General features: G+C 40.0%; 2 protein-coding genes across 3 annotated transcripts in view; both read left to right on the top strand.

The window, feature by feature from the left end:
* Window positions 1-6,632, top strand: part of LOC117512165 (troponin C, skeletal muscle) — a 29,862-nt gene extending 23,230 nt beyond the window's left edge. For both annotated transcript variants that reach the window (XM_034172145.1, XM_034172146.1), the window contains exon 6: window positions 6,258-6,632. In XM_034172145.1, the coding sequence (XP_034028036.1) occupies window positions 6,258-6,289 (32 nt within the window). In that variant the 3' untranslated portion in view covers window positions 6,290-6,632. The remainder of the gene's footprint in view (window positions 1-6,257) is intronic.
* Window positions 6,633-8,417: 1,785 nt separating this feature from the next.
* Window positions 8,418-15,658, top strand: tnnc2 (troponin C type 2 (fast)). The gene is made up of 6 exons (XM_034172147.1): window positions 8,418-8,542; window positions 9,476-9,527; window positions 9,982-10,125; window positions 11,329-11,443; window positions 11,568-11,704; window positions 15,125-15,658. Exons 1-6 carry the CDS (start codon window positions 8,540-8,542, stop codon window positions 15,154-15,156), a joined length of 483 nt encoding a protein of 160 aa, XP_034028038.1. The 5' UTR covers window positions 8,418-8,539; the 3' UTR covers window positions 15,157-15,658.
* Window positions 15,659-16,854: the final 1,196 nt, after the last annotated feature.

The raw sequence follows: 16,854 nt of genomic DNA, 5'->3' as shown, positions 1-16,854 counted from the left end.
AATTCACAGAGAAACTCACAGTAACGACCAGGTGGACGATAGATAACAACAAATAAAACTGGTTTTTGGGACTTCCAATTTGGATGGACAAGACTAAGAGTCAAGCTTTCAAATGAATTAAAGCTCTGTCTGGGTTTTTGATTAATTAATAAGCTGGAATGGAATCCTCCGCCTCGGCCCGTGCTATTCATCCTGCTGTAACCAGGTTTCTGTAAGGCAGAATAAATCAATATGTTGATCAATTATTATATCATTTACTAACAGGGACTTAGAAGAGAGAGACCTAATGTTTAATTGTTAAAATGCAGCAGAAATCCATTATGGGGCTGGTGGAAGAAGTGAAGGCTCTCCGGATCCAGAATGCCGAGAAAGACCGGCGTCTGGTGCACCTGGAGAACCGTGTTGCAGAGTTGGAACAGTACACAAGGATGAACGACGTTATTATTACAGGAATTCATATTAAACCTCGATCCTACGCACGGGCGGTGTCAGAAGACAGCGGAGGGGAGGCCAGTGAGCAGGAGGCCAGCTCAGTGGAACAACAGGTGGCTGACTTCCTGCAATCTAAAGGTATTGAAATGGACTGTAATAACATTGAAGCGTGCCACCCCCTGCCCAGGAGAGAGGATGGAGGCAAGCGAGCAGCTATAATGAGGTTTGTCAACAGAAAACATAAAATGGCATTGTTAAAACAGGGACGGAAACTCAAAGGAACAAATGTATTCATCAATGAACATCTGACCAAAAGAAACGCAGACATCGCCAGGAAAGCTCGTCTCTTAAAAAAGCAGGGAAAAATTCAACAGACATGGACATCCAACTGCAGAACATTCATCAAACTGAACGGAACACCAGAACAAGCGAAGGTTATGGTAATCAGGAACATCAAGGAACTGGACAAATATGACCAATAAGGTATGAGGACACAAACACATCACAACACCATGACACAGACCAGAGGAACCTATTCATCTACTACCTATTCATCTACATCTGGAGACAAGAAGGATATAACTCACAGGATTGCTGATCATGGAAAACTAGAACTGAGAACATTTAAATACACAGACCACAATGTACTGGACTTGGAGCACGATATAGACCCGGACAATAATTTCTTCTCAAATATTAATGACAGTTGTTGCTATTATACAGATGAACAGTTTAATCGGATCATTAAAACGGATAACAAATTATCAATAATCCATTTCAACAGCAGAAGTCTGTATGCAAACTTTAACAACATTGAAGAATATTTAAGTCAATTAAAAAAAAAATTAACATAATTGCTATATCAGAAACATGGATCAATGAAGATAAAGGAATGGATTTTGAACCAGTCGAAGCAGTGGTTTGCAGATTGAAGCAATGCTTCAACCTATTGTTTCGTTTATTCTTTCTTTCTTTCGCTTAATTTCCCCCCGCTAAAACCCTAAAGAGCATACTTCTGTGAGTATTATTTACCTTTTCTATGTTAAACCGACCTGTTATGGTCTTCTGAAACAGTTGATAGATGTATTTTATAACTTAAAAATGGGAGCGACGCTAACACGTTAGCATGTCTATGGCATTTTCAATGTTAAAAGTTAGCATGAAGCAGTTCCAGCTGTCTTCACGTTCGGGTGCATTTGTTTTCAAATTGTAATATTTCTTAAATTTATTTTTGTTTATATATTAATAATCTAATGATAATTATTATATACAATTTCAGAGAAAGAGACAAAAATAACCTGAATAGAAACACAACAGAAAATAAAATATAAAAGCAACTAACAATGAACATACATACATACATACAGAAATAAATAAGTGTTTCCTGTGAACACCTAGTGACTCTTACACCTCCATTTCATCCCTGTTTTATTTAAGTTTAATGACAGTTTGTTTCGGTCAAACCATATTGTCAATGTGTTAATTTCTTCAGTGATTTCCTCCAGAACTATCTGCCAAACTAGAAAACTGCTGCATCCTAGTAAGAGCAGAATACTACTGGAATGAATCTGAATAAGGAAAGTTTTTTTTTCTCACTAAATGGATGCTGCACTCACTGCAGTTTATTGTCTGGAATAGTCCCAGATTGCATTTCAGAGCTTCTAGAATTGAAACATTTTCATGCAGGTGGTGTTGGGGGGTAATTTTGGGTTTTGGGTCTTGGGCCACATGTAGAACGAATCAGTTTTTAAATTAAGCTTTCAATTCATATAGTGGCATCTACCTTTTTTTTTTTTTTTTTTTTTTTTTTTTAAGGTTACTTTATACTTTTATACTTTAAGTAGGTTTTGGAGCACATACTTTTTCACTTTTACTTGAGTAAAAAGGTCAAGTTGATACTTCAACTTTTACCAGAGTGTTTTTAAACTGCAGTATCTATACTTCTACTTAAGTAACAAATGTGTGTACTTTTGACACCACTGCCCAGATGCTATCATTCCCCACGTAGCTTCTCAAGTGCTGACGATGCAGTTCCACCCAAAAACCAGTGTAAACTCAATGTGGGAAAGTGTACGTAGCGTAGAATCTACTAGCATGACAACTGAAATTCTATCACCAAACTGATTGACATATGAAATATATATAAATAACTCCCTTATTTGTTTAATCTATCAGTACTGTACAAAAGGATGAAAAAACTTAATTTATTACACTCAGACTACTCTTCAAAACCAGATGAAGTGCTGTCATAGATACTTGATGTCACACTGTGGAGTTCTGTAACCCTCAAAGGTTTTACAAATGTTACGGTGACACTAAACTATGTTATGATGTTATGTAATTTATCCATGCCCAATTTTTAGCTGTGTTATCAGCCCACAACTGGGCCAGTGTCATATCAGATGATGATCAATAGTCCATTCAAGGGAACTGTTCTGTCTTCTGAACTCACCAGTCCAGTCAATGGTTATGCGTAATGCAACAGGTCCTCTGGTGTCCAGTATAAGTTCAAATATTAATTTTCACCTTATGGCTCAATTGTGAAGAATCTTTTAAATAAATACAAAGGTCCAAGTCTTCATTTGAATCTCTCCATAGTCAAACCAGTATGATCCAGTTATAATAAATCAATAATGCATTGAAATGCTTCAGTTATACAAACAAACAAACAGGCAAACAAAACAAAAACAAAACCGTTGGTGATGGTAGTCAGAACGTTTGACTGATATCCTGAACTACATGTACAACTAAAATATGCTTTAGAGCACATACCGGCACTGAGCTTAACCTTTAAATATAAAATTCAGTTTGATACGGATGCATATTCCTCAGTGATCCAACAGAAGTCAGTCGATCATAGATCAAGTTGCTTTTTTTGACTGGTCTGGTGCAACAAAATGACTAATCACATACCTAATCAATTCATTGTCAATTTTTCCTCTTTAGAGCTCAAATCAAACTCAGACAGTAATGCAGAGGTTTTAAGTAGAACAAATTTACCCATCAATAATGCAGCATTTACTTATTTTTCATTGTTATTTAAGCCTTTTATGAATCAAAAAACAGTGAGAGTTCATTCATTTGTATTTTTATTATGTTTCAATACCAGTGGGAGACAAATCAAATGGAAATTATTAAAGCATTTGGACTGCTTTTATAAAACACTTTTCTGTGTATATCAGAAGCTCAAAGCACTTTACCATTTCACATACTCAACAAAAATATAAATGCAACACTTTTGGTTTTGCTCCCATTTTGTATGAGATGAACTCAAAGATCTAAAACTTTTTCCACATACACAATATCACCATTTCCCTCAAATATTGTTCATAAACCAGTCTAAATCTGTGATAGTGAGCACTTCTCCTTTGCTGAGATAATCCATCCCACCTCACAGGTGTGCCATATCAAGATGCTGATTAGACACCATGATTAGTGCACAGGTGTGCCTTAGACTGCCCACAATAAAAGGCCACTCTGAAAGGTGCAGTTTTGTTTTATTGGGGGGGATACCAGTCAGTATCTGGTGTGACCACCATTTGCCTCATGCAGTGCAACACATCTCCTTCGCATAGAGTTGATCAGGTTGTCAATTGTGGCCTGTGGAATGTTGATCCACTCCTCTTCAATGGCTGTGCGAAGTTGCTGGATATTGGCAGGAACTTGGACACGCTGTCGTATACGCCGGTCCAGAGCATCCCAAACATGCTCAATGGGTGACATGTCCGGTGAGTATGCCGGCCATGCAAGAACTGGGACATTTTCAGCTTCCAAGAATTGTGTACAGATTCTTGCAACATGGGGCCGTGCATTATCCTGCTGCAACATGAGGTGATGTTCTTGGATGTATGGCACAACAATGGGCCTCAGGATCTCGTCACGGTATCTCTGTGCTTTCAAAATGCCATCAATAAAATGCACCTGTGTTCTTCGTCCATAACAGACGCCTGCCCATACCATAACCCCACCGCCACCATGGCCCACTCGATCCACAACATTGACATCAGAAAACCGCTCACCCACACGACGCCACACACGCTGTCTGCCATCTGCCCTGGACAGTGTGAACTGGGATTCATCCGTGAAGAGAACACCTCTCCAACGTGCCAAACGCCAGCGAATGTGAGCATTTGCCCACTCAAGTCGAACTGGAGTCAGGTCGAGACCCCGATGAGGACGACGAGCATGCAGATGAGCTTCCCTGAGACAGTTTCTGACAGTTTGTGCAGAAATTCTTTGGTTATGCAAACCGATTGTTTCAGCAGCTGTCCGAGTGGCTGGTCTCAGACGATCTTGGAGGTGAACATGCTGGATGTGGAGGTCCTGGGCTGGTGTGGTTACATGTGGTCTGCGGTTGTGTGGCTGGTTGGATGTACTGCCAAATTCTCTGAAACGCCTTTGGAGACGGCTTATGGTAGAGAAATGAACATTCAATACACGAGCAACAGCTCTGGTTGACATTCCTGCTGTCAGCATGCCAACTGCACGCTCCCTCAAATCTTGCGACATCTGTGGCATTGTGCTGTGTGATAAAACTGCACCTTTCAGAGTGGCCTTTTATTGTGGGCAGTCTAAGGCACACCTGTGCACTAATCATGGTGTCTAATCAGCATCTTGATATGACACACCTGTGAGGTGGGATGGATTATCTCAGCAAAGGAGAAGTGCTCACTATCACAGATTTAGACTGGTTTATGAACAATATTTGAGGGAAATGGTGATATTGTGTATGTGGAAAAAGTTTTAGATCTTTGAGTTCATCTCATACAAAATGGGAGCAAAACCAAAAGTGTTGCATTTATATTTTTGTTGAGTATAGATATTCACACACCAATGTCAGGGTGATGCTATGCAAGGTGCTCACTACACACGAGGAGCAACTTGGAGATTACGGACCTTACCCAATGGTCCGTAGTGATTGTCCTGCCAGACTAGGGTTTGATCGTCTGGTCTGAAGCCTACTGATTAACCATTAGGCCCACCCCTGCACTAGTCCATCACCTTCCATTTTTTTCTGAACAGTTAGTGATGTTATGACCCCATTAAGCAAACGACGTGATCAGTGCAGGAAGTATAGAAATAAGGTCCATCGATCACAGACCCAAGATGTTCTTTTTGCACAAATTCCAGTTTGATGATCTTGACCTGCTTTTTCTGGGTGAGGGAGGATTCTTATGTCAGTGAGTGGTTGAAGTCCTATCACTCTACAGGACCAACTCCACATCAACTACTGGTCATTCTGGATTGAGCTCTTGTGGGTGTTTTTTGTTGTTTGCTTGTTGTTTGTTTGTTTTGTGTCCGTGCTTTAGAACCTAGAACCTGTGTGTGTGTGTGTGTGTGTGTGTGTGTGTGTGTGTGTGTGTGTGTGTGTGTGTGTGTGTGTGTGTGTGTGTGTGTGTGTGTGTGTGTGTGTGTGTGTGTGTGTGTGTGTGTGTGTGTGTGTGTGTGGGTGGGTGGGTGGCTAGCTTTTGGGATATGGAACAACTGACTTGCATTGGAAGATTATACAAATGCAGTTCTTATTTATTTATTTATTTTTTTGGTTTTGGTTTTTTGGTTTGGTTCCTTAATGTTACTAATTGGGCCATTTTGGGCCTCTGTCAAGGTCTAAACTCTCACCGCTCCACGGGTGGGCCAATTGCTCATCATAAAAATGAGTTCCAGTCAGACGTTCTTGAATGCTTTAAGTCACCATCACACCTTTGGCTTGAGACACTGTGTTCATGTTGATTTATGGACTCATTGGTCCGTCAGTCAGGTGTTGTGATCATTCTGCTCGGTTGATTGACAGGCTCCTCTCTCGATGTGGCTCTTTCTCTCTGCAGAGTTCCTGAAGATGATGGAGAATGTCCAGTGATGACGCCATCTCAACATTCCATCCTGACCCTTCTTCTGACTTTATCACAGAGACAAACTTACAGACAACACTGTCTTCTACATCCAGAGAAACCTCTAAATACCACAAAACCCTGTGTCACTGAATATTGCAGTTGCCATAGGATCAAGATGAATTCACATACTGTCTTGCCCATCCTTTCGGTCCCTTCTCATATTAAGCCCTGGCTATGATATCTATTAATATCTGAAAACCTTTTAAGACGAAGGCCGCCTCTTGACGTCAGAAACTCAGCTGTCCCTTGGCAGCTGCTCATTCTTCTAGAATGCTACACCAAATAGTTGTAGCCTCTCTGCTTCCTCTCCACACATATCAACAACTGCTGCCTGTTCTGAGCTTTCTAAATAAATAATCATCTCAGTTCTTCCGCTTCTTTATTTCTCAGATTCTTTGCAACACTTCACTGATATTTTTTACTTAGTCTGACTGTTGTGGTTGAAATTCTCAAAGGCTACCATACATGTGAACGCCCACTACGACATGCATGTTCACAGACACAGCTTTCAGGCGCAACCATACATGCACTTAATGTGCACTACCAAATACAATTAAGTACAACATGCTCTGAGCGCGCTAATGTAATGGCTTCATCCACACGCCATGCAATGCCTCTCTTAGCTCAGAGAAGACGTCAGTTCTAAACAGGCCCTGAGGTCCAGTGCTAGACATATTTATCTCCGGATTTGCTAAATGTGAACTGGATGAGGGTCTAGACTCCCCTCGATGAATGCTAGTCCAACAAGAGTTACTTCCTAGACAAGGCTGGTACCCATTTACGGCTGGATGAACTGGGACAATGCAAATAAACTGACTTGCCCAGACAGGAATCGAATCCAGTTCAAATATTGGTGACTCAACTCCTTATCCCACTGAGCTAACTCCGTTCTCTTCACTTAGATGGTGCCTTGAAACCAACCTCTCTAAGCCATTCAAACCCAACACAAATATAACATAGATCTGTTGAGATCCACAGTCCACCCAGCCCTCTTGCAAAATCTGGTCTTCACGCAGTCATCTATGAAATCAAAGCCCCCATTGGCTCCACCCGGCAGGAGACGTGAAACTGAACGAGAAGTAGCAGCCGGCAGGTTTGAGAGTTGAGATAATTCTTCCTTTGAAAAACACAGTTGTGCGTCTGAGTAATATAGCCTGCAAACCCCCAACATCTCTCAAAATCACCATCCCTCACCCACCTTCCTCTCTCTCTCATTGCGCCTGATCTCTTTTTCCCACATCAGCCCTCCCTTTGGGAACCGCCCACCATATAAGGAGTATCAGGTTGTGTTCATTTGTAACACAGCACCATGTTTTTGCGTGCCGACTGTCCCTATTCAGGGCACAGGGGTGCAGGGGTTTGGGGTTGATTGGGTGACATGGGGTCTGGCCCCACAGTGTTTTTCACTTGGTTTCACATCCATATTGAAACACCATCACCACAAAGTCATAGCCGACATAAAAACAGTCCCTTCAGCTCCCCCTCCTCTTCTGGTGTCACATTAGGCCTAAATGAAACCAACCAGCAGTAAACATCCATGAGAAGTAATTAGTCACTTTTCTGATGGGACCATTTTATTTCATTTTAAGAATATATTTAGTTCAGTGCTGTTAACTATTATTTGCTTCCTGTTAAGTTCATTCTGAATTGTTAAAGTAGTATTATATTTTTGTAATTTCTATGGGCCCGTTTTATATGGTTTTAAGGGGATATTTGGTTCAGCAGTATGTTTTTTCACCATTGTATGTTTAGTGTTAAATTTACTCAGGACATTGTCAGTCTTAATTTATTTTATTTTTTGTTTTGCATCCAATTCTGTTTAAATCCAAGAATCTAAGACATTTCCTGCACTGCCCATACCTTTCACATTCTCTCTATTACATTTATTCCTTCTATCATCCTTGACATTTGCATTTTTCACTGATAATGTTTAAAACTTTGGGTTTCCTTATTTCACAACTTTATCTCTGCATCTTCAAGAAACCTTAGCTTTCCAGTCCAAAGTGAGATTGGCTTGCCATGGCCCCAGAACCCTAAAAGTTCAAGATACTAAATCTGGAGGCCTGTCGGAGCCAGGGGGCGGGACCTGGCCATCCCGTTTAAAGTGTGTCTGAAGCTTCACTTAAGGTCTAGTCTCTCTGTTGGGGTGCACACGGATTGACCACTCCTTTGGGCTTGTTTTCCGTGGATAATTGGGGAAAAGCTAATCCATAAATATGGTAAGGCCAATCGATTGTGCAAATGAAAATCTTATTTAGTCCAAGCTAATCAGTCCACCAGACATGAATTATTAACCTGTAATGACAGCTTGCATTTATTGTCTGGGTAATAAAGGCATGAAAGTCTAATAACTAATTGGCAAATGTCTGTCAGCAGCATGATTCTCTCTATAATTTAACTTTAGCTATTGGTTTCCTTGAAAACTGTTGAGTTTGAAGTTGTACAAATATACAATTTTAGAGAAAACATGATTTATTAGTTATTTTTTAGCATCTATAATACATTTATTTATGCTGAGGCCAAGTAATCTAGTTAGATAGTCAAGTTAAACTCTTAATCCTTGCTGAACGTTAGGAATGGGTGCTGATGGGGAGCAGGGAGGGTGGCAGCTGCAAGGTGCAGATTCTGCTTAAGCGACAAATTCCTAGGGATTGGATGTCCACGTGTCCATATACAGCGAGCTTAATGTGTTGAGCCTGAAATAGCTGGATGAATTTGCACCACGCTGCAGAGCCCTTTGGAGATAAAGTTGCAATTCAGTTTCTAACGGATGACTGATGAAAGCATGTTACTATCACAAATACTAGCTTTAACCTTTAATGGAAAACGGTAATAACAGCCTATTAATGAACTGTAACAATAGAAAATGCAGCATGCCTTTGTTGTGCATAATAGGGTTTCTCGTTACTGTGATATTATCTTTTCTGACAGTTGATTAGGATTTCTATCTTATTGTATATTTAAATGAACTATTTTGGCTATTATTCTTACAATGTTTATCATGGAGGATTGGCTAGAAATCCTTTTGTACTGTTTTAAAAGTTTTTTTTTTCCATAGTTAGCTTTATTAGGCTAATGTTTTGTAATGATGAGGCCTAAATGAGGCCTGTAGTGAATCATGTAGTGACAACGTTCATCATGGTATCTTCCAGACTGACGCTCAACAAGAAGCCCGCTCCTACTTGAGCGAGGAGATGTTGGCTGGTGAGTACAGGACACACACTGTGCAGCGCCACCTTCAAACTGCAGACAGTAATTGCTGATTGTTGGAACTTCCCACAGAAACCTATAATGAGTCATAACATTTGTCTGTTTCCTCTGTACAAAACGATTCCCATTCCACCTACAATGGGGTCTTTAGCATTTCAAAAGCATATCATTCTGAAATGGCAGAAAACAGCAATCCTCTGAGTGGATCAATTCCCGCAACTATGCACCGAGAACAGTACTTTCTTCTTATTATTGTGTACAATTGACACAGACTGCCCTGACCCCCTTTTTTATGGAGTATATGATGGATTTATCAGACCCAAATTCCAATTCCATTTAAAAAAAAAACAGTTTCAGAAATAATCAACAACATTATGGCTTGTTTGTCAAAGTCACCAGGGTTTTATTGCACTACGACAAACTATACTATCAACTCTGACTTCACCAGAGTTCAAGGCCGCCTTTGACATGTTTGACACTGATGGTGGTGGTGACATCAGCACCAAGGAGTTGGGTACCGTGATGAGGATGCTGGGACAGAACCCGACGAAACAAGAGTTGGATGAGATCATTGAGGAGGTCGATGAGGATGGTGAGCAACAAATAGCATACTTTTAATGTAGTAAGAGGCCTGTGTTGCACCCTAATATTCAAGGTTTTTTCTATTGCACAATGTGGTAACACAATGCATGAGGTCACTTTTAGTTATTGTTTCAATTAAACACATAATTTGAAGAAGTGTTAAAATGTGCAGGTGTTGAAGGCATCAAACTCTTTTCGGACATATGTGCCAGATGAAAGACGCCAGTGCACCCAAACAACTGATGTACGGTGAACTTGTTCATGGTTCTCGCCCAGTTGATTGACTGAAGCTCCATTTTCAAAGACACTTACAAAAACACATTGAAATGCAGGGATGTCCTTAACGGTTGGCAGTCGTTCATCTACTGGTGATAGACGCAGCGGAGCCTGATTGAGACTGTTTGTAGAAACTATATCAAAAAGAGAGTTCTTGCATATGAAAGGAGAAAGGCACTTCGGAGAGAGAGACAAATTTTGTATTTCCCCATCTGCGGGAGCTATGTGTATGTCTGTGTACTTGCCATAATAAAAAAAGCATACACTTTGTTGGCCCAATATTTATTTAACTGGTTTAAGTGGTTACATGTACATGCTATAATAATAAAAAAAAATCCTACACTCTGTCCTACATTCTTAATAGTGACCATTTTCAATGTCATGGCTTCCAGTTAGAAATAAATAATTTTAGGGTTTTTTGTAGATTTTTGTAATCAATATATTTGGACACAGTGATAATACTCACAATGTCCAGAATTCTCTTCTGGAATGTGTAAATTTGTGTATAAAGATGAGGTCTACTATAGACACATGAAATCTCACTCCTTCCTCTGCGGGAATGAGACTGTGAGAACAGCATTTGTATGTGTTCTATATTTACAAAATACATCCCAAAATTCTCAGAAGCGTTTGTCCTTGTTTGCAAAGCTACACTACAGTGTCTTTCATTGATACTGCATCAAAAATGACTACTTTATTTGATAAATAAGCATGATATAAAGTTTGAAATTTAGAAAAAGCATATGTTTAATGTGTAATGCCAATGTTACAACTGTGTGTAGATAAGACATTTTCTTTCCTATTTATGTAAGAGGGAAGAAAAGTGAGATACTGAAGTATTCTAAATCGTCAGAATTCCTGCTTCCTGTTCGCCAAGGCTCACTGTTAACATTGCGGTCATTGTTAATCAATCACGTGGCTCTATATTTACTCTCAGGTAGCGGTACCATCGACTTTGAGGAGTTCTTGGTCATGATGGTGAGGCTGCTAAAGGAAGACCAGGCCGGCAAGAGCGAGGAAGAGTTGGCAGAGTGCTTCCGTGTGTTCGACAAGTATGTTAATGCTGTTTGTGTTGTTCGCTATGTTCATGCTTTTAATGTTGTGCGCTATATGTTCTATTCTGAAGGTGGTTTCTGTTTTAATGCTCTCTTTTTATTCTACTTGTCTCGTATGTAGGAACGGCGATGGCTACATCGACAGAGAAGAGTTCAGCCTTATCATCCGCAGCACTGGTGAGGCCGTCACAGACGAGGAGATTGATGAGCTGCTGAAGGATGGCGACAAGAATGCTGACGGCATGCTGGACTATGACGGTATGAAAACAGTGATGGTGTTAACAAAATATCTGAATAACAACTAATTCAAATTTGGCATATACTGTATGTATATATATATATATATATATATATATATATATATATATATATATATATATATATATATATATATATATATATATGCTTCATAGGTCCATATTGAACTTCTGGCCCCACACCAACATAGAGAAAATTGATGTATTTTTTCGTAGATGAACTTGAGGGGGCAGGGGTGTTGACCAAGTGGTTAAGTGTGGTTGTTTCCAGCGCAGAAGATTCATAGTTCAAGGCCATCCCTGTCTGTTTTTCATGTAATGTGGAGTTGTGTCATGGAGCGTGCCCGGCATAAAACTTGTGCTAAGTCAACATGCAGATCAACATCGGATCTGCTGTGGTGACTCAGAGTAATAAAACAAGGGAGAAGCTGAAGGGATTTATTACTTATTGTAGATGAACTTGACTGTTTAGAAGCTCATGTAACATTTTCAACACATGCCTGACACTTTGAAAGTTGGGTGTGGCATTACTATGCTCTTTCGATACAGTTACTTATTATTATTATTATTATTATTATTATTATTATTATTATTATTACCTCTGCAAAGGAGGTTATGTTTTCGGTCGCATCCGTTTGTTTGTTGGTTGGTTTGTTAGCAGGATTACTCAAAAAATCCTCAATGGATTTCAATTAAATTTTTACCAGGGGTGTACGAGGTCTATTAGATAAGAAACCGACACTTTTATTTTTTGTTTAACTATATGGATTTGAATGACGTGCGATTACACCAATCATGCTTGAACCCTCGTGCGCATGCGTGAGTTTTTTCACGTGTGTCGGTGACATCATTTCCCTGTGGGCAGGCCTTGAGTGAGATGTGGTCCCGCCCTCTCGGCTGAATTCCTTTGTTTCACACGCTGCTCGAGACGGCGTGCATTGCTTTATCAAAATTTTTTCTGGACCTGTGAGGAATATCCGAGTGGACACTATTCGAGAAATTAAGCTGGTTTTCGGTGAAAAGTTTAACGGCTGATGAGAGATTATGGGGTGTTTCTGTCAGTGTAAGGACTTCCCACGGAGCGGGACAATGCGCAGCACTTCCAGGCGCCGTCTTCGGCCTGTTTCGAGCTGAAAACATCCTAATTTAAGGCTTAATTCACCCAGGACGTCGTGAGAGAACAGAGAAGATTCAGAAGAGGCCGGCATGAGGACTTTATGCGAACATTCCACTGTTTAAGGACATTTTTTAATGAAAGAAGTGCGCGCAAATTCGCCGAGTCGTTTCCGTGACGACTCGGCGAATCTGTATGCGCCGCGACAGGAAAAACACCTCCGTGTTGAAAACCATTTGTAAAATTCAGGCGTCTTTTGATGGCTTTCAACAAGTGAGTAACTGAGAAATTGTTTAACAGCTTGGGCATGTTCCAACTTGCCCGTTAAGGTTTCCAACGGAGGTGTTTTTCCTGTCGCGACCCCCCGCAGTCGGGTCCGGCCCGACATGCGACTCTGCCCGCACGTTCTTTCATTACAAAATGTCCGTTAACAATGGAATGTCCGAATAAACTCCTCATGCCGACTTCTTCTGAAAGTTCTCTGTTCTCTGACGACTTCCTGGGTCAACAGAGCCTGAAATGTGGAAGTTTTCAACTTGAAACGGCGAGACGCTGCTGCCTCGAAGCGCAGATCACCGTCAGGCACCGTGGGCCGTCCTTACGGCGACACTACCAGACCAAAATCTCTCATCAGCCGTTAAAATTTTTACCGAAAACCAGCTGAATTTATCGAATGGTGTCCACTCAGTTGTGCCTTACAGTTTTGAAAAAATTTTGATCAAACAAAGCAGCAGTCTCTGAGCCATTCCTAAACAATGAAAAAATCGACGAGAGGGTGGGCCACTCCTCACTCAAAGACTGCCCACAGGCGAATGATGTAACCGACAGGCGTGAAAAAACTCTTGCATGCCCACGAGGGTTCAAGCATGTCTGATGTAATCACACGTGATTCAAATCCATATGGTTTTTGAAAAAAATAATAAGGTCGGATACTTTTCTAATAGACCTCGTATCTTGGCCTAACTTAGATGTAATTAAATTTTGATAATGATCCAGAACACGATCCGGATCCAGTAATTTTTTTTATAGGATTCTTTATCATTGCAGGATAGGGCCAATTTCAATATTTTTGCATCTAACTTCATGAAGACGTGTTACAAAGGCTGAACAAAAATTAAGTTACGATACAACAATAATTTAGCATTTGTTTCTCCTCACTGAATAAACTTGTTCTTAGAAAATAAAAAAATAAAAACTTGTGTAGTTCATGCAGTTTCTCTTTATAAATACATTTGCTGAAGATCTAAGGGTTTAATCCTCTGGGGCCAACGCCATCGTATACGACGGCTGAGACCAAGCTTTACTAAATTATAAATAACTTTTTAATGATATGAGATAGAAACTTACTTTTTTTTGCTGAAAAGTTAACTCTGCTGACTTTCGAGCCACCGTCCACCATCTTTGTACTCCTCATAGAAGCTGTGTGATGACGTGAGCAATGTGAGTGTCCAATCGGAATTGGTTCACCGTCACATGGTTTTCCAAAATCCAATTGTAGGGCAGATTCACCTCACGTGACACACCAAAGATTGTTTATAGGAGTGATGTGTTACTAGTTTATTATAGTTTGCTGTGTGTTTTGAATAAATGTGTGTGGAAAATAATTTTCCGCTTTACTTTTTCCTTTCTTATTTCTGATTGTAAACCTTTATTACACTTATAAAGCACAACCATAGCATATATATTTTGAAAGTACAGCTTGTCCTGAAAAAAAAGAGACATAAAACTTGATTGTAGGATGCAGGGAGAGCTGTTAATAGCAAAATAAAACATTTATGCCAGACGGGTGAACTGTCCAAAAAAATGCCCTTGGACCCCAGAGGGTTAACCACTGTATCTGAAATATGACGGCAGATGCATGAAGCGACATGGAATAAGTCTCTTTGCCAAAGGGTATTCCATGTGACGTCAGTGACCCTATGGCCTTGGCGGAGGTTTGCGCTCTCCGAGTGCTTCTAGTCATTATTATTATTATTATTATTGTTGTTGCTGTTGTTGGTGGCTGCCTTTTATGCTGCTTTGGATAATTCTAAATCAAGATGTAAAAAATTTTGATTCCAAAAAATTATCAAATTCCATTTCTCCTGAGGGAATATTTTGCACTTAAGTTGATATTCATTGCTACATAATTATTTAATTCTGTGAAATACGGAAGACAACAACAAAAAATACACCTCACTGCCTATGGCTAATTAACATACAAATAAGTGCAAAAAACACAAACATAATTTAACAGTAATTCAATTTTAAACAGTAAAAAGGATGGCTTCTATATCAATAACAAGATCCTGTCTTTTTCTTTTCCAGAATTCCTCAAGATGATGGAGAATGTGCAGTAAAACCAGAGACTCATGGACATTCCTCCTCCCCCATGAACAACCCCAACCCCAACCCCAACCCCAACCCCACCATCCACTGACCCATTAAAAACACCCCAATACTCACCCTGTTCACCCCTGTCCAGCTGGTTCACTGCCTCTTCTCCATCCTTACAGACACCCTCAACAGACAGCTAGGGTGTCCGCCGGGGGTCGTTGGCTGCACTTGACTACTCCCTAGCTCGTTTGTGCATGCACAACTCATCACGATTCTGCGCCGAAACTAGACCCTGTGTCAGGAAGACGAAGCTGCAACTGAGAAATTCACTGCACAGGACACAACTTTGCAGCACGCATGATGTAACAGGCGAGTGGCATCAGTGACCCCCATGTGTAGACTCTGCTGGTAAAGCTCTGAGCCTAGATAGATTAGCAGCCTGTTACCTGCTGCCTAGACCAAGTCATTCAACAGCTTCACTGTACAAAGAGGTCATTTGCTTGAACAGAATAAATGAACTAACACATGCTCACTTGTAGTTGGTGTGGCATACTTATGGTCTGTGTAAACTTTTGTTTTGAGGAATATCAATAAAATCTTTTTGTTTCTTCTTTTTGTCCATTTGTTTTCATCTTTTTTGTTTGACAGTCACAGATGGGTACATAATGGTGTGAACCTCTGCAGAGAACTCACAAAACCTGCATGATCCGTGCGTTGACAGTAACTGAATTCATTTTAAAAAATAAATGAAGAATTCTGCTTTGTGCACTATGCTTAAATTTTCACTAAAAAGAAATTCCTTCAGTGGGTGTCACACAAATTAAGTTTGTTTAAATTAAAGGCGAAGTTCTGAATTTAACAAACATGGCTCAATTTGTAGGCCTTTTACAGGAAATCTTTTCACTCTGGACAAAAACAAAAATGAATTAGAATGCAAACACCATCATGGGCTAACCTGCTAACTAATGTAGCATGGCATGGGGCAAGCTAAAAGCACTCAGTAAACAAATGAACAGGTGATAATGTCATTACACGTGTCCAGTAGCACAGAGAGGATCTCTAAACATGTGCATGTTTACCTCACTAAATGAAAAGAAACATTTAAAAACTACCAGTTAGCTGCTAACATTAGCTTAGCCGTCCTCCTCTGACACTGCTCGCCACTGAGTGATTACAAGTTGACTGCTGATGAGGACATCAATCTATAAGACACATCGGCAGCGAAGAAAACATTCTGCCGTGCTACCGCACACTTCTAAATGACATTTTTGCTTGTTCAGTGGTGAAAATGATATCCTGAGAGTGTGCTGAACTTGCCCTGTGCCATATTAATTATCAGATTAACCTGCAATGGCGTGTGCATTCTAAATCAATAATTTAATTTTTGACCAATTTTTTTGTTGTTGTTGTTTGTTCATTTTGTTTTTCAGTTGACCTAACAATTGTCTTCAGTGTTACCATAGCAGCAGCCATAAACTGAATTGATCCAGTACACAGTTCTTGGTAACAGCTGCAGCTACAAAGTAGATATTAAATTTAAAGTGATCAGAAATACCAAGAAATATTGGTATTTCTGATTAAATATTTCTGATTCTGATTAAATATTTCTTGTTGAGATAACTGAAAATATGCTTTGACCTCTGACCCAAAGGCTGCTAACAAACTGTGTTTCGGTAACAGGTCAGCACTGCCGAGATAAACTTGACAGAAAGTAAAGAAAC

The sequence above is a fragment of the Thalassophryne amazonica genome, chromosome 6 (genome assembly GCF_902500255.1).
Source record: "Thalassophryne amazonica chromosome 6, fThaAma1.1, whole genome shotgun sequence".
In the NCBI taxonomy this organism is placed as follows: domain Eukaryota; kingdom Metazoa; phylum Chordata; class Actinopteri; order Batrachoidiformes; family Batrachoididae; genus Thalassophryne; species Thalassophryne amazonica.
The sequence above is the reverse complement of the archived record's forward strand: the minus strand, read 5'-3'. Positions and strand labels throughout refer to the sequence as shown.

Excerpts from the sequence above, each read along its gene's own strand:
- tnnc2 (XM_034172147.1), top strand. Across the intron at positions 9,528-9,981 it reads GAGCGAGGAGATGTTGGCTG|AGTTCAAGGCCGCCTTTGAC; the intron begins GTGAGTACAGGA and ends TGACTTCACCAG. Across the intron at positions 11,705-15,124 it reads CGGCATGCTGGACTATGACG|AATTCCTCAAGATGATGGAG; the intron begins GTATGAAAACAG and ends TTTCTTTTCCAG.